General features: G+C 36.0%; 1 protein-coding gene and 1 long non-coding RNA gene across 5 annotated transcripts; one reads left to right on the top strand and one right to left on the bottom strand.

Moving 5' to 3' along the window:
* Positions 1–3,003: 3,003 nt before the first annotated feature.
* LOC126919818 (uncharacterized) lies at positions 3,004–7,436 on the bottom strand. 2 transcript variants are annotated; one of them, XR_007711773.1, is made up of 5 exons: positions 7,341–7,436; positions 6,866–6,987; positions 5,218–6,423; positions 4,943–5,145; positions 3,004–3,536 (listed from the first exon to the last, which is right to left on the bottom strand). It is a non-coding gene; the product is annotated as an uncharacterized LOC126919818 (long non-coding RNA). The 2 variants fall into 2 exon arrangements; XR_007711771.1 differs by having other exon boundaries at positions 3,004–5,145.
* LOC126919817 (uncharacterized) lies at positions 5,523–11,163 on the top strand. 3 transcript variants are annotated; one of them, XR_007711770.1, is made up of 7 exons: positions 5,523–5,650; positions 5,739–5,829; positions 5,910–6,009; positions 6,120–6,307; positions 6,380–6,430; positions 8,691–8,855; positions 9,595–11,163. XR_007711770.1 is itself a non-coding variant. In XM_050729428.1 (6 exons), the coding sequence occupies exons 1-6, from the start codon at positions 5,592–5,594 to the stop codon at positions 8,715–8,717; spliced, it is 516 nt and encodes a 171-aa protein (XP_050585385.1). In that variant the 5' UTR covers positions 5,523–5,591; the 3' UTR covers positions 8,718–9,103. The 3 variants fall into 3 exon arrangements, 2 of the variants coding, with proteins under 2 accessions (XP_050585385.1, XP_050585384.1); XM_050729428.1 differs by lacking the exon at positions 9,595–11,163 and having other exon boundaries at positions 8,691–9,103; XM_050729427.1 differs by lacking the exons at positions 8,691–8,855; positions 9,595–11,163 and adding an exon at positions 6,530–7,141.
* Positions 11,164–24,495: the final 13,332 nt, after the last annotated feature.

The raw sequence follows: 24,495 nt of genomic DNA on the forward strand, positions 1-24,495 counted from the left end.
CTTGTTCACGAAAAATAAGCACGACACCAGCGAACCACAAAATACACCGTGACTTCTATCTAAAATCCGCTAAACCATCCAGAAGATCTCTTAAATGCTGCTTCAATCAGAAGATCATCGATGGTCTTGTATAAATATTATATTTCTCGTCCGGGTGAACGAATCCAGATCCAATAAACAGGATAATTCCACGCACCAAGGATTGTGATCGAGAAACTCTCGATCGTCGATCGTTTCACCGCGAACGAATCAAGTAGATCGCAACGGTGTCTGTCCAGTGAGCTCACCAGGTTTAATTAGCAGCGCGATCGGCAGAGGAATCGGCGCGTAAGAGAACACTGCCGGAGCATCGAAGACGACGAGGACGACGACGAGCAAGTGCGCTTCACGGATCCAGACGTTGGGACCGCTCGGCGACGCTCAACCGTTCTGGTGTAATCGAGGCGATATACACACGGCCGATGCGGTTTCACGGCAGGGAAAGAGAAGGAGTGACTACGCGAGAGTGAGAGCCTGAGTAAGGAAGAAAGAAAAAGAGAGGGAGATAGCTAGAAAGAAAGAGAAGGGTTACATCAGATCACCGAGACACGCTGCACGTTTCACAGCCGAGACGACAGAGCGATCGAGAACGGATCTCCTGTGGGTACGAATGGGCCGCGGCGAACGTCGACGACGACGACGAGTTGGAGGCCGACAAATGGGTGTACAGATCCAGCTGGGCAACACGAAGCTGGCCCGATTCGATACGAGAGACCATGGCGTATGTGCACGAGCCGAGCCGGACCGCCACGGCACGAACCGGTGCGAAGGAAACCTTCGACGTCGCGAGAGAGTGTGTGAGAGAGACCAGAACGGGGCCCAATCTCACTAGAGGGGACCTCTATAGCACCTTTCCCCTAACTCCAACGCCACCGTGCTCCGCTCGCGCGTGCAATTGTGCACACAATCTTCATTGCGTTTTCTCAAATACGTTACGTGTTCATTTTCCTATGTTATGTGTATTCGAGATTGTTTTCTCCGAAATATCCGTTTGATATATCATATTTATTAATTGTGTTAATTTGTTTAAGAGGTAATCCCTTTTGAGAGGTGAATCAAGTGTCATCGAGAGTTTTGGAATAAAAGTTGGTTGAATGGTAGATTTAATGGATTTTGGACGAATTATGTGAATGGAGTTTGCAATACAACGCCATTTAATGTATCCATGTGGATTTTATTCATGGTGAAGTTTTAGGCGGGAACGTAATTAGATTCAAGCGTAAATTATCGATGTAATATGTGGATTAAAGTTAAAATGTTTTTACGTGTTTATTTTAATTTCGTTGTGATAGCGTTACCTGATCGATGATGGTAGAATGAGTTTGCATGGTGTCCAGAATAACAGAGGATGAAATAGGAGTGCGAAGTAACGCGAAATCATCGACACAAAAGGAGTTGACTATATCGCGTTTCCGATAACTGTGATAGCTTCGTACACGAATAAGTTCGCTGAACAGTATAAACATTCTTCCATTTCAAAAACAGTATCTATAGCAAGTATCTCCATTTGCATTACAAAACGAGAATCAATTTAGGATAACTTTATTTAGTTAGCAGAAATTACATATATTTTTTTTTAGTAAAAATTTATTTTGAAATAAGCTCGATTCCCCAAATTAATGCAAGGATATGCGTTTAATTTTAAATCCACTGTATGGCATTACAGTTTTTCTCGAAGAGCATTCAACGCGAAACGCAAAGTTGTTCCAACAACTTTTTGTTGATCCGATTTCTTTCCTGCAACGCGCACCGCGTTAACCCGCTTGAAAAGCGAAATACCAATGCACAAATTTAATTACAGTTCGGTGATTTATTTGGAACATGATGTAAGTAAGATTTTCCTGTGGAAACTTTGACTCTTTCGAGTAATGTTTGTATTAAACACTTCGTGCTACCAGTTTGTAGATTTATTCATCTTTTTATATTCTTCTTTCATCAATATCTTTTCACGCAAATTGTGTTTTAATTCTGCACGTAAGTAATATCTTATTATCAATCATACGTGCGAAATCTTTAGCTTTAAAGTACAGATAAATCACGACTGAATAATTAAAAATAATGGTAAAATTTGTTTTTCCTTCTTGTATCTTTTACTATAAATATTTTTTTAAACAGCGAGCTCACTCTTCTTTTTGCTTAGAATTAATTTCTTCTTTTTCAAATAAAATTTTTCCAATGCAAAAATTACTTTGGAAACATTAAGCGTTATTGCAAGATAGCGATTACCACTAGTTAGTTAGGTATTTAAATTGCAGACCCTCGGGCTCCTTTTTACTTCTGTATTTCTACCAATTACAATGGAGTGATGCATCGACTTATTATGTTTTGATTCGCCCATTTTCCGTAAGCATAAGCAGTCACGTGCGGATTGTTCATTGAAAATCTATTGGTGTTACCTTTACCAGCTACGAGATTTACCATTCACGAGGTCGAGATATACCTTCAAGAACGGATACGGCGACAACGTTGTACGCGCTGCTTTTGACTGACACCTAAATTGAGAGCCATTTTAAAGCTAATTCACAGTTACGCGACGCTAAAATGAACTGTCACATTATAATTTCCGAGACAAACATTAATCTTCTTTTTGGCTTCTCGCTAGCATCGAAAGAACCAACCGAGTACTGGATCTGCAGATATCTTCAAGGTCTCCCTCTCGTGCCTTCATATCATCAAATGTTCGTACTAAATTATGTAATGTACAAGGGAATCTATTAGGTTGTCCGAAAAGTTTCTTTCGTTTCATAAGGTGATAATAGATGAACAACAATTTCTGTTTTATATTATTTTATTGAATTAAGTATGATCCGTTTCGTTATATTTCTATTATTATGTTCGTGCATAATTCAATAAACTAATATAAAAAAAAACATTGTGCGTCTATTATTTCCTTATAAAACGAAAGAAACTTTTTGGACAACCTAATAAAATCGAAAGATTTATGATATTCATACACGCAAGCTCTTTCATCATTTTTTTTTTTTTTTTTTTTTTTTTTTTTTTTGTAACATATGATTAAATATACATTAAAGAAGGAATTACTCATGTGTGGACATTGCTTTATAGTAACTCGCTGGAATTATCAAGGAACCAATAAGATGGCGAACTATCTTAGAAAATGATTGAGATGAATAGCCTAAGTGAGCAGGACAGAGAATTTCGATGGTCCAAGCGACTGAGAAGAGTTCCAGGCATTCATACTTACATATTTATAGCTTTTGGACTAGCCGGCTTCGCGAGTCTATGAAACGCATCTGTCGCCCTACGTTTACGTTGTTAAAACGGATAATATACGTATATTTTTTCCATAAACTGTACGGAAACGTAACGATATTCTTCCCTCGAGAGTTGCAATGAATGCAATATACCCTTAATACTAGATATGCCTACAATAAAGGACCGTTCTACGTAAGTACTTGCAAATCGAATGCCAACTATGAGATAAATTCTTCTCGCAGTAGTAGCTTTGATCAAATATGCCATTACTCCATATCATCCTGCAAACCAATTTTCTCCTTTCTTGAAGCAATCCCTTTACGATTTTTTTATTTTTAGTCGATGGTTGCTGTCGCTTTATTCTCTTTCTTTTTTATTTCTTATAATAGTCAAACTCAATCAAAAAGTACGATGTAAATAAAATTCAATAAAACGAAGGTAATAACTTTTAACGAAATTATTGAATTACATTGATACAATTGAATTACGATGTTTTATTACGCAATCGAAATACAAAGACTACTATCATCTCATTGTCCCGAGAAGAATACCTCATCCATTACGCAATATGCTATCGTGTTCGATGACTATAGGAATTTAAGAGGCTCGCGTGAATTCTACAACGTTCTATTCAATTGTGAGTCTCCTGACATTCCGTATTAGCGTCTGATGGAAGGATCCATCAAACACGTATCATTTAAAATAACAAACGTTCTGTTGTTTACAATTGCGCCATTTAAATAGAATGAATTACGTATTTTGATAAGCATTTGTACTGTTGTTTTAACTGTCGGAAATTAGTTTGCGAAACAGATCTCGCAATCCATGTCCTTTGAACATTGTTATTGCATCTACAACTCCATTGTTTCATGCGTTTCGTTACTAATGGTATCAGCATATAACAGATCAGGTGAAAGCTTCCTGTCGTTGTATTTAGACAACTTTATAGGATTTAACATTTAGCTCAGTCAAAGGCTATCGGTTTTGTTTTGTGACTGCATTATCAGATCTTATCTGGTTTCAGTCGGCTTATTTGCATTTGCGGTACCAAAATGGCTGCTTCCCGCGGAAACCGCAAGCAAGTAATTCGAAACCATTGAACTACATTTTCCACGGGTTAATCACCGACAACGTTCGATAGTTGATAATATATATACATTAACTACGATATTTTTATCTTTGCGTCGTCAAGATACGCTTTACTAAACGAATGTGTTCTTCCATCATTGCTCACTATCGACGGTTGTAAAACACGTAATTCTATTTATTATTTGATGTAAAGAACTTCACGTAATTCATGAGAAACACATTATCAAATTTTCGAAACCACACCCTCTATCACATTATTTTATCTGTTTTATTAAAATATATTTGTAATATTGAAACTGTATGGTAATAAATGTCTTATTTAAAATTTGCAAATATAATTATTGCGTATTTTAGTAAATAAATTAGTTTTTTAAGATGCGTAATGTTGTGATAAAATTTTATTTTATGTTATACATAATAAATTAAAGCAATTCATACTTTCCAATTGTAAAAGTTATTGCCGAGGAAAACTGTCAGTTCATTATAGATACATTAGAATAAAAAAAATTCTTTTTCGACCTTTGATAAATAAACCTACTAGTCATACTTTAATTATATATATCCGATACTTCTGTACTGAAATTTAAACATTACTTACAAGAACTGAGACAATACATTTCATCAGGTTACGCTCGAGTATTGAGGGAACCGCCATAACAATCCTGCAGCAAAGTGGAGGGGAACCAAACGCTGATACGGCGCCATTAACAGTACACTTACTGACGCGTGCGTGGCATTGTTTGTTAGCAGTGAAACATTCCAAATGGTTAAAATATTTGAAATTTGGTAACCGGTGACTACCTATTATAATAAGGATTTAATTTAATAAAGCTATTTTATTTATAAACGTAAGTAAACTTGAGAATGACGTACCTTCGAAGGTGTATCTGATAACCAATCACATGGAGTAGGAAATAAAGTAAATGATTCATAAAATATTACATTAAAATATCAAAATACGAACTCCAGTTTCACATTTGTATAATTATAAAACTAGCAGTTTTTTCTTAATTATATTCTTGTTCAAGATTTGGATGTTATACTTTCGTATGTATAGATAAAATTTTCATTCATAACAATGGTGTTCGACATTAATGATTTTAATACCTTTCTCTTACACGCTTCAAAATATATTAATATGTTACTTAAGTTGGAAGTTTAAATTTCAAAGTGGCATTCAGAAATGGATAAAAAGTAACATTTTCATTAAATTCGTTCGCTAGTATTTTCTAGTTTATGAAATTTGTATGTTGGTAAACCTTTTACGCGTTGACGCCCAAACCTTGAATCTTGAATACACCAACAAGTGGGTGGTGTTTATTAATCGAATCATCCGCGTTCTCTAGTTAATAGACGCTATTAGAATTATTACACGTAAATTTTTATTTTAACAGAATCATGACCATATTGGAATCCTGCTGGTCACCATTTGTTTGGACCAATAACATCAAGACAGGATGCAAAGCTATTGCTTTTTATACAATAGTATGTATTTTAAATTTAATATAACTATTTCACTATATTTTAATTTTATATGACTTCAAATTGCTTATCTCCTGTTGTAGGCAATTAGTATAATATGCATTACATTGGTATGTTATCAATTAAATGGAGGCGATTCATCTCAATTGTATAATCCTCTGTTTGAGGCTGATATTAGAGGATGTAAGTAATATAATTGTGTATCGGTAATATATATATATATATATACCAGTTACTCCATTATATTTACACATTATATATATATATATATATATATATATATGATTTTTTAGCAATGCAAATTGCTGGAGGATTTATGATCTTTTATTTTGCTCTCTTGATAATATCAAGCGGTTTGTTGATCCATGGATTAAGAGAAGGAATAAGAGGATGGTTACTTCCCTGGATTATATTATGGTTCATTGTATGTTTATTCCAATTAGTTTTTGGACTTTGGCTTGTAGGAGGTTATTACATCTATGTAAGTTTTGCATATACCATTAATGCATTTTTTGCAGGTTTGTAAATTGATATCTTAATGTTATGATTATAGCTTGATGCAACATTTGCAGCGATGTGTATTTGGTTATGGATGTCCTATAATGTAAGCATAAAACAATTTATTTGTTGATATATATTTTTTTATTATATGATACAACATATATTTAAATTGTATTTATTATATAATTGATTGCCTTTTCAGATATATTGTTGGTTAGTTGTGTTATCAATGTACAAAATATTTGAAGAATTACAATCTCCGAATATAGAGCTTTTATGGCCTTAAGTAGGTACATAATACTAACTATAAGATATCAAGTACATTAATTGGCACCAAAGTAAGATACAGTGTCTTGAGAGATACAAATATAATCTTCTACTTTTGTACATTTTCTTCAAACGAAATGTTTATTTAGAGAAATAATATTATTTAAAAGATAATTTAGATCGAACAAAAATTTGTGTTCAGCTTGGTTATGATTATTTATTTTGACGTATCTAGTATTAAATATTATAAACACATAAGTAACATACTCACGTGTCAGTAATGTACAATTAGTTTGAAGCTTAGAACTTTTTACATTTTAACAAAAAGACTGATAATGGTCTAAGGAAATATCCGTCCAAATTTCAGAGTAGTATTTTGAAATTTGTTAATAACTGTAAACAAGACAATTTTATAGGAGATTGCTCTACATGACCAAAAATATTTGAAACAAATAGACAAATTTATTATGAATTTTTATATAAGATATTCTATGGCATTTGTAAAAATTTTGTATGTTTGATATAAATAAAAAAGTACGTTAATAAACCTCTTAAAGCATTATAGTGAGATACACTAATAGAATATGTAAAATAAGAATTTGAGGTTATTTGTGTGTATACTTAGAAATAATGAGTTCGATTGGTATTAAAATGAGCTAAATTATAAAAAAAGAAGTTAACTCATGACTGAAAAGTATACAATACAATAATTAGCTATGAAATAATTAAATAATTATTTAACTTACATTTTTAACATTACCTTTCGTCGTTAAACAAGTATCTCGTTAAAGGTACGCGAGCGTCATCTCGCGGGATATTTAGACTCGAGAAAAGCATATGCAGATAAAATATATTTTCAAATATTAAACATTCTATTCTATCAAAAATTACGATAAATGTTTATTTTAGAGAGAAAAAAACAGAGAATCATGTTTATTAATTTGCAAATACTCACTTATCTTAAATATACGGTAATACATACTTGATGATCTTAAATAAACTATAATTTGAAATACGTTCATGATAGATGGCGTAAAGATGTACTTATTAGTAATATCTTAAAATCGTTACGAAACATTAAAAAGATGTATATTATTAAACATTTAAAATAATTACGACTATTTTACAATTGCAATTATTTAGGTAATAATTTTAAAAAATTTAATGTATTTTGGTAAAACATATTCCTGTTTTAAATCAATCATTTGATTGTACTATCTTCTATGATGTAGTAAAATTTCAAAAGATGTAATTAATGTATGTGATTAATATAATCGAAAAAGTTTTATATTAGATTTCAGTAGCAATCTCCAAACTGAAGAATAAATGCATATATGTATATGTATACATGTATTCATTAGAATAACTGTCTGTCATAACAATGACCTCTTTAATTTAGCAGTAACATATTTCGTACTTGATTCGAGGATGTAGGCTTTCCTTTTAATAGAAATACGTGAAAACGAAATAAATTATATATGCATTGACCTATCCTTAAAGTTACGATCATAGTCAGATCAAGTATGTAAATATAAACTTGGTGGTATTGCAATTCAGTGATCACATGGTAGCGGAATTATTGGAGGAAACCAGACGCTTTCTAAGTCTCTCTTAAGTTGTCCTGTTCTTGATACGGTGATTAATGACAACTTCGAGAAATCCTCCCTCAGCAGACCACCGTGTTCGTGGTCTGTCGAAGTTGATATTAATGGGCTGGCGCTAGTGAAATGTTTCGTATCTTACATGTAATTAGTGATTCCGGCGAAGGAGAGAGCGCGTGTCTGACAAATTTTCACGAAGTAACTGTTCGCCGACTATAGAAATTAAGATAACGATCATCGACGATGATGTAAAACATTTTGCGAAAGTTTTATTTATTATAGTAATTAATAACGGCACTGAACTGAATAATCCCGATGAAATTAAATTAAACTGGTTACCTATTTTATCATCCTTAATTCGAACGTTTCGTAAGTTTAAAAAATACAGAGAATTCAATTGTACCTAAGATTCGTATTACATTCGACAAAACGAAAGTTAACTGTCGCGTTTCATAAATTTGTCAATAATATTATTGCCTGAACTTTATTTTACAGATTCCATTAGTTTCAAGTGTCGAATGATTAACAGAGCATAAATATTTCCATTTGGCACCACGGAATGGCGAACTCCAGCAAAGTATCGGACGAACGAAATTTACAGCAATGGATATTTTTTTTCGATGGGACTTTCGACTGTCGACAATGGTTTCACGAAAGATGGTAGGCATAATAATGTAGAATCTTTATTGTCACGACGGTACTTTCACTTCTGGACCGACCACACCCGAGGTAATCGATCGCGATGATCATAAGCACCTATAAGCATTCGAATAAATTTTGTAGGGATACAGGTCTGTATGAGTAACGAAATTAAATGCGAGGTAGATTCTTGCGCAATACCTTAACTTTATTGATTATTGAAAAGGAAAGTATTCCGCACTAACATGCAAATATACGAGTACATGTTAGTTCGACTTCGTTAATATTGAGTTACAATTAAGGTTTCTCAGCTAATTTGCATTATTGAATTCTATTTCTTAATATTGCGGTTATATTTCCTTTGCCGCTATTTTTTCTTCCATTTGAATCCTATGATCCTACGAAGTGTAAAGAAACCGAAGTATTTAGAGTAGTATGACAAAATATTTGTTAAATTATGGACATTTTTTGGAACTAGTATTTTATTTTTTAAATAATATTGCACAATTACACAATTGTGCAATTAATATTGCATTATTTACACAATTTCTATGCATTTCTTTGCTACTCGATCCATGGGTTGATATCTCAATCGTAATCTGATTTCCAACTTGTCTTAATAAATATGTATTCGTAAATATTAAAAATGATTAAATACTATTTTATAAAAATAGCAAATATTATAAAATGAGAGTTTTTAGAAATTATTTTTATGGAAAAACATTTCGCTAATAAAATTTCTACTTGTTTCTTGCAATAGGTGAAATAATACTCGACTGTTTTACATTGTCGTCATAAATATCGAAGCTGTCGTGTAATAAAGGACAAAGAATTAGAACGATATTTGAATCCCTGGGATTGGCATTGAATACTCGTCGACAAGGAGTTCCACGATTGTTTGCTGCGCAGGTAGCATTTCTTGCAACGCCGTCTTTTCTTTTCCGATAGCTCTACATGCGCATACAGCCGCATTAAATTGTAGGCGGCGTAGAAGTGCTGATAAGGCTGATATCGCGCACATAAGGCGTCCGTAAATGGTGTGTAAAAGTATGAATGGAACATTCTTCTTCAGCCGATAAAGCGACGAGAAAATAACCCTATGCTTTTTTATGGTTTCCTTCGAACTGCGTATTCCTATATTTCAGAGCTCTATAAGCACAAAATACAGAATGATGAATTAAACGTTTCGTAGAATGTTCCATTCAAGGAATACGTAGATCTTCATTAATAACTCCATCTTAAATACCTAAATAACATAATAAAAGGTATTTTATTGCAAAATGATAATGATAGGTATGTTTTACTATTTTTTATCTCAGAAACTTCAATAAGAATTTTTTGCATTTATTTGAATTATAATAAACGACACAAAGTGACATAAAATATAATATTTAAAAGACAACTCTTTGAATTCCTATCTTTGCTTTAATCACAATGTACTTTTCTATTTTAGGATTTCTATAAAATCACCAACAACGACCGTGTTAAGATTTTACTTAAGAATCGGAGAACAACTTTATTAATTACATTTAATATGAATCCAATAGGAATACGAAAGTGAAACATTTTCTCGTATTGCTAATCCGTAATCGACATGAAATAAAGAATCGTTATAGGTACTCGCGGATCGTTGTAAAAGTGGTTACAAAATTATTCGAACATGGAACTTCGAATCAGTCCTTCAGGCCGTGTAAAGGAAACGACACGAATTCTAATGATGGCATTCGCTTGTTTCGTAGGTTTACTGTTCACTGATTCAGAGTGTCAGATAAGCTTTCGAGGCTTGAAAGTTTCGCTGCCCGCTCGTTGCGTCGCACATAACGAAACGCGACAGAGTTAATTATTGTTTCAGTTACTGCGAGGACGCTTGACACTCGAGATCGTCCGATCGTACTTCTAAAAATGCAGGACGCGCTTATGGTTAATGCATGTTAACGTGTGCCGTTCAGTTGAATAGATACAACGAAGCAAATGTAACGAGAGCGTGTTGTAATCGACTTGTTAAGATCTCGGAAAAATAGGAGAACTTTGAACGAATGTGCTCTGTTGAATAAAACAAACGCAGTTCTAGAAACATGTCTGTCGCAACGATTTGCATAACGTAGCAATTGCTACTTCATGACAAACGCATTTTCATTTTACTGTTAACTGTATTAATTTCTTGCCGATGTAAATCAGTGATATCGATGTGATACAAGTTATATCAAAATCAAATACTTATCATATTTGTGATGAAGCTGCACTTCGATTATGCATGTTTTAGTTTACATTTTATGGAATGTATAGTATTTCTCTCTGACTTTTCTCTATCACGATACTACTAAAATAAATAATTTACAATTTATAATATATAACAAATAAAATAAATAATAAATTTGAATAGATAAGTAAAATCCTTTTTTACAAGAAGATCTTTAAGAACAGGTTTCATAAATATGAGATTGTTTAATTAGTTTAGTTGAAACAAGGCACAAAGTTATATTTACATATTGTACAACGTCAGAAGTCCTTTAAATATCAGGCTACAAATATTTCATTGAAATTCTATGATATTAAATCTTTGTAACTTTTTGTTTAATAACGGCTGTGTTAGAAAAAATTAATTTATACTTGTAAAAATTAATTTACACATTTTTTAAAGAGACGGTGACAGAATATAGTTTTTAGTTGACATCGCATGATTGTGAATGAGGATTTAATACCTTATGTATTTTAAGTTACTGGACAAATTTCACTACGTCATCATATCTCCTGCAGCAACTATACTACCATGATCGAGACAGCCGACGTCGACCTTGATCAACGTTATTTTTCCGCGCCAAGGTTGAATATCGTGCGTTAACGCGACGCTGATTGCACGACGCGGGTCATAGGCAACGCGTGTCTCGCACTTTATGTACGCGCGATGTAAAGGAAGCATGATCATCGACTTCCATTCGTGGCGCGACTGGCCGTGATATTTTACGAAAGCATAATGCTCGGCCGCGGATCGACCTCGCAGGGATGCTTCACAGTCATTACAGGCGATTCCGCTCCTTGTGCCATGCGCTACGTGCCCCGCCACGCAAAATCTTTCCTCTCTGATTCTTTTTCTCTTGATTATTCGCGCGTATTTCGCACGGTAAAATCGTAAATCCCGAGACTAGCCTAACGAGCGGTGGACAACGAATCGTGAAACGGTCGGCAAGGGGAGTCACGTGCTACGACGAAACGTGCCGATCATCGATCGGCTGTGGTGATTATAATCGCCTGAGACGAGGGTGAAATCCACTTACGCTCCGCCAAGAAGAGATGCTTTTACGATGTCTACTAGTCGAGTCTGATTTGTGTTCCTCGTTTTGTGTTGCTTTGATGAAGTAACAAGGGTAGATCGTGAACGGACTGGTTTCGTTTTGAATGAAGCTCTGTAAGCTCGAAGAACAATTCTTCAATGAAATAAAAGTTTCAAATATAAATTGTAAAGAACTCCAAGCACAAAATAGTCATACAACACTTCAGTCAACTAAAAGTTGCTGCCAAAAACCTCTTTTCATCATTTTCAATAATAACTACAATAATAAAATTTTACTATATCGTATTTTAAGAGATTAGAAATACGAATTGTAAGTTACATTACAAGCACAGATTATCTACACAATTCTTCAGTGAAATAAGTATTAACAAAACCTTAAATATAATTTACTAAAATACAAATTATTCGCATAACAATTCAATGAAGTCAAAATTGCAATCAAGAATCGTTATCCCTAATTTTCAATAAATTTCAACGATTTTCAGTGACAGATCAACCAAACTTTATCTACAATTTCGTTGAAATCCCGACGTCTGTCACCATGTTTCAACCCAAAACGTTCAACCACACGTAACTACTTCGTGACTCTTCGCCAACGAAAGAAACCCGTATTTTCGGGGTACGTATTTTCATGCGTGCTATTGTCATCGATGACCGTTCAGGAACGTCGCCTCGCGAGAAATCGGAAAAATTCGCACGCAGGGAAAGGTTTCTGCTATTCTCTACTTTCTAGCTTAGCGCGGGTTCGCGGGAACAAATGCACGGCTTGCACAGCGTCTCCTTCGACGCGGCTATGATTTACGACGTGCCACGGCAGAGGTCGTCAGTCAAATTGTTTCACATTGATTTTGAGGTCAAGAGGCTCGTACCGTAGCGCGTCTCTGCCCACACGCGACGTCCCCGCAAAAGCATTGTGGTTTCCAACCGCTTATTTATGCGCGACTCGGCCGTTTCCGCCCCTTCCGCTTCTCGCGGGCCGTTGACTCGGTTCACTTGGTCGCACGACAGTTTTGTCGTCGCGTTGTAACATTTTAACAATCTGGCACGACGTTTTCGAGGGAATTATGCAGTTTAGTGACCAATTTTCGCTATTTAATTCCAGTCTTCTTCGAAAGCTTTATTTTATCATTAAAACAACGAATCAATCGCGGCAACCGAGAAAACAAATGTGCTTCAAAATTCTTCCTTATTTCATAGAAATGAATAGAAATATAAAATTATTTCAGTTTGATTGACATGCTGTACAAAAAGTAAAAAGATTAGATTAGAATAAGTTAGATTTGAATTAGATTTGAATAAATTTACTTAGATGTGCTTGTTAAATTTGTACAAATTTTAGAACTCTGTGTCAAAATTAAATTTCGTCTCGCTAAATCACTGAAATGTCACACTGTCAACTGGATCTCCTGTTTTATCTACCGTACTCATTGTCAGCTCTCCTTCGTCTCTTCCCCTTTTTGAGGCGAGGTCGTCGTCGGTACCACACGCGTTTCGTGCGATTCTCTATTTTTAGGTGACGTTCTTTCCACGTTCAGCGTAACCCACTGGATTTTCCTCTTTGATGCTCGTCGACCTGCACAAGACAGGGTTAAATATGCCTTTCAACGCGCAACTCTCGCTGCTTCTTTTTGTGTCCTCGACCGGAGAGAGACTATCGTGGACAATGATATTTCTGTTGATTCGCGGACTACGAGCTCTGAGAAGAGTTTTCAAAGAAGAGTCGCGTCGGATAAAAAGGTGCAGGTCGGCGCTGGTGAACTCACTTTGATGTGCGAGTTCCGGGGACATAATGCACCGTTCTGCGGCTGTTCCTTCACGCGAATTAGAGAAAAGTGGGACGACTTGGCTTTTTGTCGCGCTGTAATCTGGACGCTCCAGACGATGTCTACTTGATATGTGGATTTTAAGAAAGTGTGCATATTACGGTGCCTGGCAGAATGACAGACGCATGATAAATGAGTCGACATAGATATGCTTTTCAGTATTTGAGATGTTTCTTAAAATAATATCATTTTCTCTCCACTTAGGATATAAATTAAATATATTAATTTTTCCTATTACTATTCAAGTAAAAGAATAATGTAAAACATGAGCAATGCTGTTAAAAATTACAGAATAGATACAACCTACAGATATGCTGCGATTGTTTAGCTGAAAAAATAAAATACAAAGGCATATTTGAATTTATCAGGCTTCGTATGACTTTCCTATTCCTACTTTAATGGCATTATATATTGACTACTGTTATCCATAGAGAAGCTCAGTCATCATAAATGATTCTTGGACTATATAAAGTATATATCTCATTGATTATGTTTCAATGAATCCTATAATGCATTTATACACGTAAATGTTTGAATAATGAGGGTTATATGAGAGAGAGACGATTTTATGCTTTAAGATGACATGTAGAAAATTTACGAAAATAAAAGTGTGTATTGATTACAAGAAAGAAGTTTAAAAAATTCATACTACACACGTATAATATTTTATGTGCTGCGATCTAATAGATTGAATCTGTTCTGTGTAGATCTTAGCAACTTTAGAATTTACTTAACTTTTTTTAGACCGTTTTAATATGCCTCAAACTAACCGAAACTCGAACAATGAAAGCTATCGCCACTCACTTGATCTCACAAATGTTCACAGCGATCTTGCTGTGTTTCAGATATTTTTTGTAGATTGAATTTTAAATCGTGACTCGCCGACCAGAGGTCCACGCTTGAAGTTCAATATTTATCGTTCGATCTCCTTCGGAAAAAATAACACTTCACGAAATGTCGGCCCGATTTCATCTTTACAACGAGCATAGCTTCGGGAAAAGGTCAGTTACTTTTTAAGAAAGCACTCGAGCTATAATCCAGCATGCATTCATTTTTCTATCCATCAAGCGGATCGACAATGACCGCTTGAAAGGGTAACGTTAACCAAACACGTCTTGAACACGTCTTTTGACATTGAAAATTACGCGGCTTACGAATTTCTCGTTACGCTAAAATCCGTATTATCGACGCAATATAAATCTAAATATCGTATTATTATACGAAATGATTTTTTGTTTTATATTTTTATTTCCTCAAACCTTCAAGAACTCCTCAAAATAAACTTCAATTAATAATTTGATTTCGCCCGATGTACTGGCGGAAGGATAGTTAGCTCAAAAGTTGGTTGCACATGAAAATAAATGTACTTGAAATTGGAGAGTCACACAAAATGGATTAAAGATGTAATATATTAGGTCTCATTTGCCAAAGATGATTTTATAAGTTCTAAAGACATAACTACGGTACGTTATGACGGATATTTCGCTATAATAATACAATATTACGCAGAAACGTTCCAATTAATAAGTAGACGCGGACACGACGCAAAGGCTAATATGGAACCGGACTGCAGGCGGTCGCTGCAGTTTGCGCAACACAGGATGCACTAATATGGTTCCAGGGGCTCCGATAGAAAGCGAGATACATACGTTATGAGGCCGTCTCGGCCTCTCTTTGCATACGCGCCTCGTGTGCGGCACGACCAAGCAAAAATCTCCGCCGATTCTCTCGCGAAACCTCTTTTCCGTGGAAGTTTCATCTCGACGTTGTACGCCTTGTACTTGGCGGTAGGCCTCGTTTCTTGTTCTTCTTTCGGTCAATTTTACCGTAACTTTCTCGCGAAGCGTGCGCCAAATAAAAATTTGCATAATCGACAGTCGATTAATCGACCGCGTTGCCGAGAACATTAATCACCCTCCTCGAAAATTCATTTGGCGCCTCGATGAAAGAGTACCTGTTTTCGATGAAACGAAATTGTTTTACCTTTTACCTGATCGTTTTGCTTTATTTTTCGAGTCTCAACGGGTTTGGCCATGCGCGAATTATAAATGATACCTGATAAAATTTGGAGAAGAAGAGAGGAGGAGATGCTTGTGTTGAACGTGTGTTAACATTGGAACTATCGACGATGAATGTATTAAACTTGTAGCAAAGAAATCAAAATGAAAGGTATATGGAAGATATATGTACTTATAAGTAAGATGAGAAACAAAGTTTTATTCAGATATGAATATGTTAAAAAATATTCAAATCCAACGAATACGTATAGTACTAGAAGGGAACATAGTTCAACATAATATTTGATATAAAAAGAATATCTAATATATCGTATAAAGCGGTAATTAAATACAGAATATTACATAATACAGATATTAAATACAGAAAGATACAGAAGCTTTATTTAAAAAAAAGTGTCCTAAGACTTTACTGCAGGAATGTATGAGTATATAATAAAAATTATTAAAAACTACAGGAATTAAGCTACAAATAGCACATGTGTAGAAACGATTAGGAAGACTAAATCTATGTTACAAATAACTCGGGTAGAACTACGGAAGACCATTAAAAACAACGAGCAGTAATAACTTTAATATAATGTACCTACTGTTATTACTGACCCCAGTTGAATCGTTGTTATACAATGTGTATGTATATAATATGACCGTGAAATGCAGTTACGCTATTTAATTTTTTCCTCGAAAATAATTACGTCGTGATGACCGGATGTTTGTAAAATTAAATTGATCGCGCGAAATTGGAGAACTTCGTAGTTTTTGCTCTATTACAGACGAAATATAGGAAAAAACAAATGGTGTTAATGTCAAGTATAAACTTCGTCGCGTTTGTGCAAATATAAAGTTACAAAGTAACCTTGGTATTCCGAACACATTTGCTCATGAAAAAGTTACGTACACATACGTGTTGCGAATTATTCGCCAACCAAAGAAAATTACATACAGACAATTCCGAATTAAAAGTACCGTATATCTCCAATGGCGCGGAACAAAGTCACGAATTGATTCTCATTGACCTGATATCAAAATATACCATTCCTCTTATGACAAATTAATATTGAAATGACTAATTGTTGGTAATTTGTACTCGCAATTTGTAATAACAATAGATTTATTGATACCGCGTTGAAAAAACTGAGATTAACAGTAACAAAACTAAGATCCTAACAGTGAGAGAAATTTTAAACGACATACGCGCGTCCTTATTGTGTGTTTTACGTTATTTGCAGGGAAAATTCTTCTCTTTCAAATTTCACCAACATAATCAGAATAGCCGGGTCTTGTTACAATGCTAATGAAATTCCGAAATGTTACTTCTAACGTTATTAATCCTAAACATCTTATGTAAATTCCAAACACGTAATATATTCATAAAAAATGTCCATAAGTGTTCGAATACTTTTGTGAGTCATAGGAAATCAGAAAAAAATGTCCCATTTTTTATACTTGCAGTGAAAAGAAGACATATATAATAGCATAATAAGATGCGTATGAAGGACAAATATAAACATTTTAATTTTCGTGTCATATAACGAAATGTTCCTCCAGCTCAAGATCTTGCAAAGAAAGAGGAGAGTGGGACACAAAGGTGACGGGAAAATAGCGAACGGTGGGAAACGCGGAGGAACAGTGAGAAAACAATTGGTGGCAATTGAAGCGACGAGTTGGACGCAATTATCGTGGACGGTGCGCGACTCCCTCGCGTTACTTGATAGTGTAATTAGTGTCGTCTAGCCGGGCAGCGTGTGAAACACGCGCCGGTAAACGCGGGCGATCGTATTAATCGTTAACTATCTTGTACCGTGAGAGGAACGCGGCCCGCGCCGTCTTCGAGTTCGCCGTAAAGGCCGTATAATAGTGACAGTCGTAAAGTTAAAGCCGCGTCCAATTAATTGCCGCGCCGACTCGTCGGAGGAACGATCGCGTTCGCTTGCTTCGCTCTGGTATTGCTTCGCGCACATGGAAATCCATGGAAATTAATTTGAGAGTGTGGCTGGCTGTCGCCACGACTTCCCGTCGGGAGGTTTTACGCATAACGTAAAATGGACGATAGCCTGAAGGGGATAGAACAGAGAAAAAAATCATTTAATCACGGATTATAACCACGCAGATTTTCACGCTCATTTGATAATTTACGAGATAAAGCTCGTGACGAATAGATTTTATTATATGTAATTTGTATTAATCCGACTGGAGAAGGAATGTAGACTGGCGTGTATAGTATTGATTTTGTTTAAATCATTTGGAACGACCCTTTTGAACCATACGATTTCTTATTCTGTTTGGTGAGATTCAAGCTTGATAAAATACACATATTTCGAAATTGAAGGCTCGAGTAAGAAAACATTATAAAGAATTCTCCCATCCTTTCAAAGAATCTCTTTCCACAGTGGAAATGAAAAACTGCCTGTAACTCAGCATGAAAAAGAACGGTAAATAAATCGAAGGATTCTTTTCGTGCTCCTATGAATGAACCAGAGTGCGTCGAAAGCTCTGGAATGTTTGAAGAATCAAAAGACACGGGGAAAGACTGAACCGGTCGTGGTTTGCTATTAATCTCCGTGGGCCAAAATCCCTATTATTATTAAAATTATAGCGCGCCGGAGGTTGTCACGCTGCATTAGTGCTACTATGTTCGCGGATACCGTGTCATTACACGGAGGGTGCACGCGCGTCAGGGATTGTTTCGTTGATACGTGTGTGGTCCGTGCATCACGTGGTCATTAATACCAGCTGTCTGAACGTGTGTTTCCTTGAAATCATTCCACTCGTTTCACGTACATGCCCCTTTCGTTTACCGTATTGCATCCCTTTTATCTCGCATACATAATATCCGATGTAAAGAATTATATTTAAATATTCGTGCGAGCAGAGGACGATTCCTATTGAAAATTTTTATTTAAAAAGAAACCACGTTCGATGATCTTTCTCTTAAAAATCATTCGTCTTCGTATACTTATAAATTCAAATATAAAACGCACAGGGATCGTGAACAAATACAATTCTTCTTCGAAGTTCGAAGCAATTTCATATCTCAGGACGAAACGATTCTAGTTTGTTCGAATATTTCCTTCGATGCTATTACACTCGGCCAAACTATTCAATTCGAACATCTCGAGTATCAAGTGCAGGCCATCAACGATCTCGTAAAACTCCTGGATCCCTGACACAGTTAGATTTCTCGAAGCGAGCCGGATTGCACGTGTGCACAAGGGGATAAGACTGCATTGGTAGACCAGATTATGGAGTTCACGTGTCGTATTATCATAGACAGTGCAATGTCACGAGCTCCTCGTATCGTGTTTGCACGTTAAAGGCGGCTGTAACGGCTTGCTCTAATACGGTGATCCATATATCGCGAACATCGTGGTTGCCACATGTATTCATGCACGTCGACCGAATGAAACGCGGATGCAACAGCATGAACGTCCATAGTCGCTACTAATCCTGTTCGTGCTTTGCTATTGATCCTTTCCTTTCCTAATAATCTGGTTTTCACCGTGACCATTAAACGTCGCTTTCTGTTATTTCCATGGAAATTTGCCCCTCGGTGGTCTTTGAATATTAAATATATTGTGGTGTAATGTCAAATGATGGAAGGTGGTTGTAATTTATCATAATTTGTACGTTGGATGTTGATATTTTAATCGATGTTGGAAGGTTAATATATTTTCCTTAATCTAATTTAATGACGGTCGTGTTTCGTTACTAATACAATTTCCTAGTTTCGTATAACGAATGATATATTCATAAAATTTGTTTATAGCAATGTTCAAATACTTTGATAACTCGCTATTTTGCGTTCACCATACAGTAAATTATTACTCGGTAAAAGAATAATCTTACTATAGCGAGCTACGTGCAATATTACTTGTGTAGAGTCGATCCATCCTGTAGTATACAGACATGACCACGGCGCAATTCTTAGCACCAAAATAATTTCATGCAATTTCTACCAGTTATCGTCAGTGTCATACAAATCTCGCTGTTGTCATCTACGCAATTCTATTCTGGACGACGTTCTACATTCATTACAACGTCGGATTTCGTGTGCCGCCAACTCGCAGCGCTCTCCATTCATTTTTCAAACGGGGCGTTTGCTGGAAACCGGTGGACTTTGACAAATGTCTGGGGCGAGTTGATCGCGACAGTTCCCTTATCCTTCGAAACGTATCGATCCCGTAAGATTTAACCCAATTCCATCTTCCCACGAGTGGCAAGCGTTGCTCGGTTCGTGTGTTACTACGTTCGAAAATGGCTCGCGGCGGTTTGCAAGTGGGATCAGAAGCAACGAGCATGTTGCACGTGATACTCGCGTTACCTCTTACCATCTTTGTTTCGTCTTTCACCGGGAATAACAATCAGCTGTGTTTCCTCTGGTGTACCAAATTCTCTGTGGCGTTCATTAGACTTGTTTTCACAGCAACTTATTTTAACGCAAGATTAAGCGATTTGTACGATCATTTCTCTCGGTGCTGTTTCTCGTTCAGTTACGAAATTGTTACTTCACCTGACCTAAAGATTCTCATCAGATTCTTTTTTTATTTTTGTTGCTTCACTTTGAATATTGTTTATCGTCACATCGATCATTATAATTGATAATCAGCTACATTATATTATTGATTGAAATTAGAAGTTAAACTTTGTTATTCTTGAAAGATTGATTCGTTAAAAATTAGTTAAGATTGCTTTGCTGAAGTTATCTTCGGCATTCCTCAAGCAAGTAGACAGTCTTAACTAGTTTTAGAACTGTAAAATGTTTCAGTTTCAATTATGTCGTTCACGGTGAAAGCGTTCAACAAATGCCTTACGCAATGTCTTATATTCCAAGCACATTTTGTTATAATACGATGCTCTTCGCACGTTATATCCAACGTTCACTGCATATGCAATGGCTTAGGAAAGTAATCGAACACTTTTATGAATATATTATGTGCTTATACGGAAATCTCCGAAATTTCGTTAGCACTGCATTGAGAATCGACGTCTCATTACAGTGTTAATAAAATTTCAAAAAGCTGCGTATAATGCGAATAATGTAGCAGATTTATGCGCGAAAAGAGTGTGAAGGAGGATTCGTACAATTGGCCGGGCGAAAGTAAAAGTATAAATTGGAATCACGTCGGTTGTATGGAAATATAACGACACGGAGAAAGTCGTCTTCCTGTGAGAATTTAAATCTCGATGGCAGCGAGTCCGCGTGTGCCAGTATCAGTAGCGTGCACCCAGCAAGTCAATGTCTTCTGGATCGAGTACATTAAGCAATTTCGATCTGTGTGTGCATCTAAACTGAAGCATTTCCTATTCCTGCGTTTCCCACGATAGTTGATAGTTGAAAGATCGGAAAGTAGTGGAAATCGAGCGACCGACCTACTTCGGTTAACGAAGGAAATCGCCGGAATAAAAATTGATAACAGTACAAAACACAGGAAATTCCTTGTGTCTATAATCTTGCGCCAATTTCTAGGAAATCCCTCGAACCGAGCAATCTTCTTGATTAAAACGTTTTGTAAAGTACAGGAAGTGAAACTATTCTTTTCTAAAATTCTCGAGTGAAACTTGTGTCGTGAACACGGTGCTATATCACAGTGCACTATTTGCTGGTAGAACCTGAGAATAAAGTACTCTAAGATTGAAATAAGATCTAGAGTTTCTTTTCCTCTGAGCAATCTTTCGCTCACGGGGACTATATGTATAAATTTGTGTTAGATAGAAAAGAAGGAAAACCTTCCACAATGAAGATACTTTTTTCCTACACGATTTCTGGAAATATGAACAGTAAGAGGGGAATGATACGAAATATAAAACTCGTGGATCTAATTAATTACTATGTAGATAATATAATAGATACACTGATATAATAAACTGGTATTGAAGTGGCATAATAAATACGCTGATATAACAAATTAATATGTAAATGACACAATAAATACACTGATGTAATAAATTAATATGTAAATGACACAATAAATACACTGATATAATAGATTAGTATGTATATGATATAATATATACAATAATATATCAATACTTTTTGTGGTCATTGTGGGCATCAAAATTAATAAAAATACATTTTTCTTTCCTATTGAAAACCTTTACTTTCTGCGTTCACGTCGTTCATCCTTTCGACTCCTCAATTTCAAATGCATCGAATTTCAAATTCTCATGCGAAGTGTCAACACGACGAACGGGGCAGATCGATATATGTCGAATGAGATCGAATATGTTAACTAGGACTGATCTACATGCATGCTGAGCGGAACGTATGCGGAGCTGAACTATTGGCAAGGGATCTTGATCTCGTTCATTCCTTCGACGCTTCGGTCGAGTGTGGTGTGGCCCGGCGAAACACGGCCCGGATTCATCCACGTCTTTTTCTCTTTCATCGGTTGCGACGATTCTCTCAGGTGTGGTGTACCCACGGGAATCTATTTGCAAGTGAAAAGGAACAACGTGTTCACGTGAACAAAGAGCCATCGTTACTCCATTCGACAAGTCGGACATGCAGCCAGTCCCGTAGATCGTTCCGTAGTAAATTCCTAATCTGAGCACCGGGAAATCGAGAAAGGGTCGTTCTGTTTCTGCTATTTTTTATATGTCAATGAACTTGTAATCGTGCGATGTGTGAAGTGGAACACGAGGAGAATAAGAATAGGCGATTTGTGGGTTGACTTTCAAATGGTATTGTTGGTATACATTGTATAGTATACTACGACGCTCTGGGACAGATTTGAGACAGATTATTTGATTGTAATTTATGTTATATATGTTAATGATTTATTGTATTGTGACATGTACAGGCATTAGTCATTAATCTGAAATTCATCATTTTGACCAAGTGTGGTCGTTCTAACGTTAACAAATAGGGAATAGAAATTTTCTACAACTTCTGCATGGTAGTATTAGCATTAACGAATAGAAATTGTAGAGTATTTTATTCTATAATTGGACGAAACATTTTAGTCGTTTTATTGGTTTTAATAAAAGAAGAAAACCATCATAAGTAAATAACAGTTGGTTGTTTTGAAAGCTTCGTTTTTATTAAAAGTTCATGACAACGTTATACTGTGATATTATGTATAATTGTCTAATATATAAAATATAATTATTGATTTTTAAATGTGAACAAAAATTCTGCATCGAATAAAACGAGTTCACGTATTCGGATTTTTTAGCAAAAGAAAATGTATCCGTGCAAAGCGTAACAGCACGAGATCAAAGAGGAACGTAAGAGAGAACGTAATCGATAACACGACTACTTTACGCGTGTCGCAATTATCAGCGATCGCGTCACATTTATCAATGTGTTTCGATCGGCCGTGATCACGAACAGCCGGGTAGATTCTAATTTCCAATCAGATTAATATAGCCGCGATATTTTCTTTCGCGATGAGCAACGACAGCTTTATTGACACGACGTCAGCGTTACTTAACTTGCCGTGTAACACGTTTCCGATTGGTACCGCGACTTATAATTACGAACCAGTTGAATACGCATTTAAAAACATACTGTTTAATAATTCTGTTGGGATACAATTTATATTTTACATAATGTACTGCAGCAATCGTGTAATCGTGATTAGAAATTAATTAAACACGTGTGCGCTTTAATTTCTCGAGAGCACGCACGTGTAGGCTTAGTTTTTCTTTAATTCATATACGATGAGAGTGTTTCTTAATCCGCAAGAAACAATGGAATTTAGCGTGCATAAATATTTCAGAATGTATAGAATCCTTTTATAAATACCTAACTTCAACGTTCAAATGTACATCTACTTCTGTACAATTTGTAACTTTTCAAGTCACCAGTATTATTAATTGGTAAGTTATCGTGTAAGAGGGATTCTGGAAGTAAATTTTACGAGTTACAAGTTATGCAATCACACTATCGGACAAAAGGTTATAAAATTGTGGACAATAACCTACACCTTATGCAAATGGAATCAGAACTTCAGAAGAACGCTATAGCTCGTTCCATGGCGATCACTTGGTGGAACACGGGAGTCCAATTACGTAAGGGAGTGAACGAGAACGAGCCGAAAAGTTGTGCGCACAACCGCAGGGAATAATGCTCTTCCATGAACACGATATCCTCGTGGCGTTTATACGCAAAGCGGACAGTCTTCCTTTGAGGAGGATACCAGGCACCGACACAGTTTCAAGGATCACGCACACCAGAATGAAGGGGTTCGAGAGAGCAACTACTTCGGTGCTGACGTCTCAATGCAGCCACCGGGTGGACCACCCAGTCGCGATACTTCCTACGACCGCCCAAACCAGAATTCCCAAGAAAAAGACGACGCACGAAAGGAGCAAAGAAAGAAGGAAAGTGGACAAGAAGAAAAAGAGAGACGGAAGAGGAGCTTGGGAATCGCAGCGCAACAGAACTCGCGGTAAAGAGGAGGAAGCGAAACTAAGTGGAGGCTCGAGGGAGAGAAAGAGGAAGAAGGTGAAAGAAGCGAACGCTAAGCGGAGAATGAGATACGATCGCGGCTCGAAATTTACTCATCCGGCCGTAATTGCTTTCGGGA

Source organism: Bombus affinis, chromosome 8 (assembly GCF_024516045.1).
Source record: "Bombus affinis isolate iyBomAffi1 chromosome 8, iyBomAffi1.2, whole genome shotgun sequence".
NCBI classification, from domain to species: Eukaryota; Metazoa; Arthropoda; class Insecta; order Hymenoptera; family Apidae; genus Bombus; species Bombus affinis.

Bases quoted from the DNA above. Each gene is read 5' to 3' on its own strand.
- LOC126919817 (XM_050729427.1), top strand. From the start codon at position 5,592: ATGTTGGTAAACCTTTTACGCGTTGACGCCCAAACCTTGAATCTTGAA. The intron at 5,830-5,909 runs GTATGTATTTTA...CTCCTGTTGTAG, and splicing joins CTATTGCTTTTTATACAATA to GCAATTAGTATAATATGCAT. The intron at 6,431-6,529 runs GTAAGCATAAAA...TTGCCTTTTCAG, and splicing joins GGTTATGGATGTCCTATAAT to ATATATTGTTGGTTAGTTGT.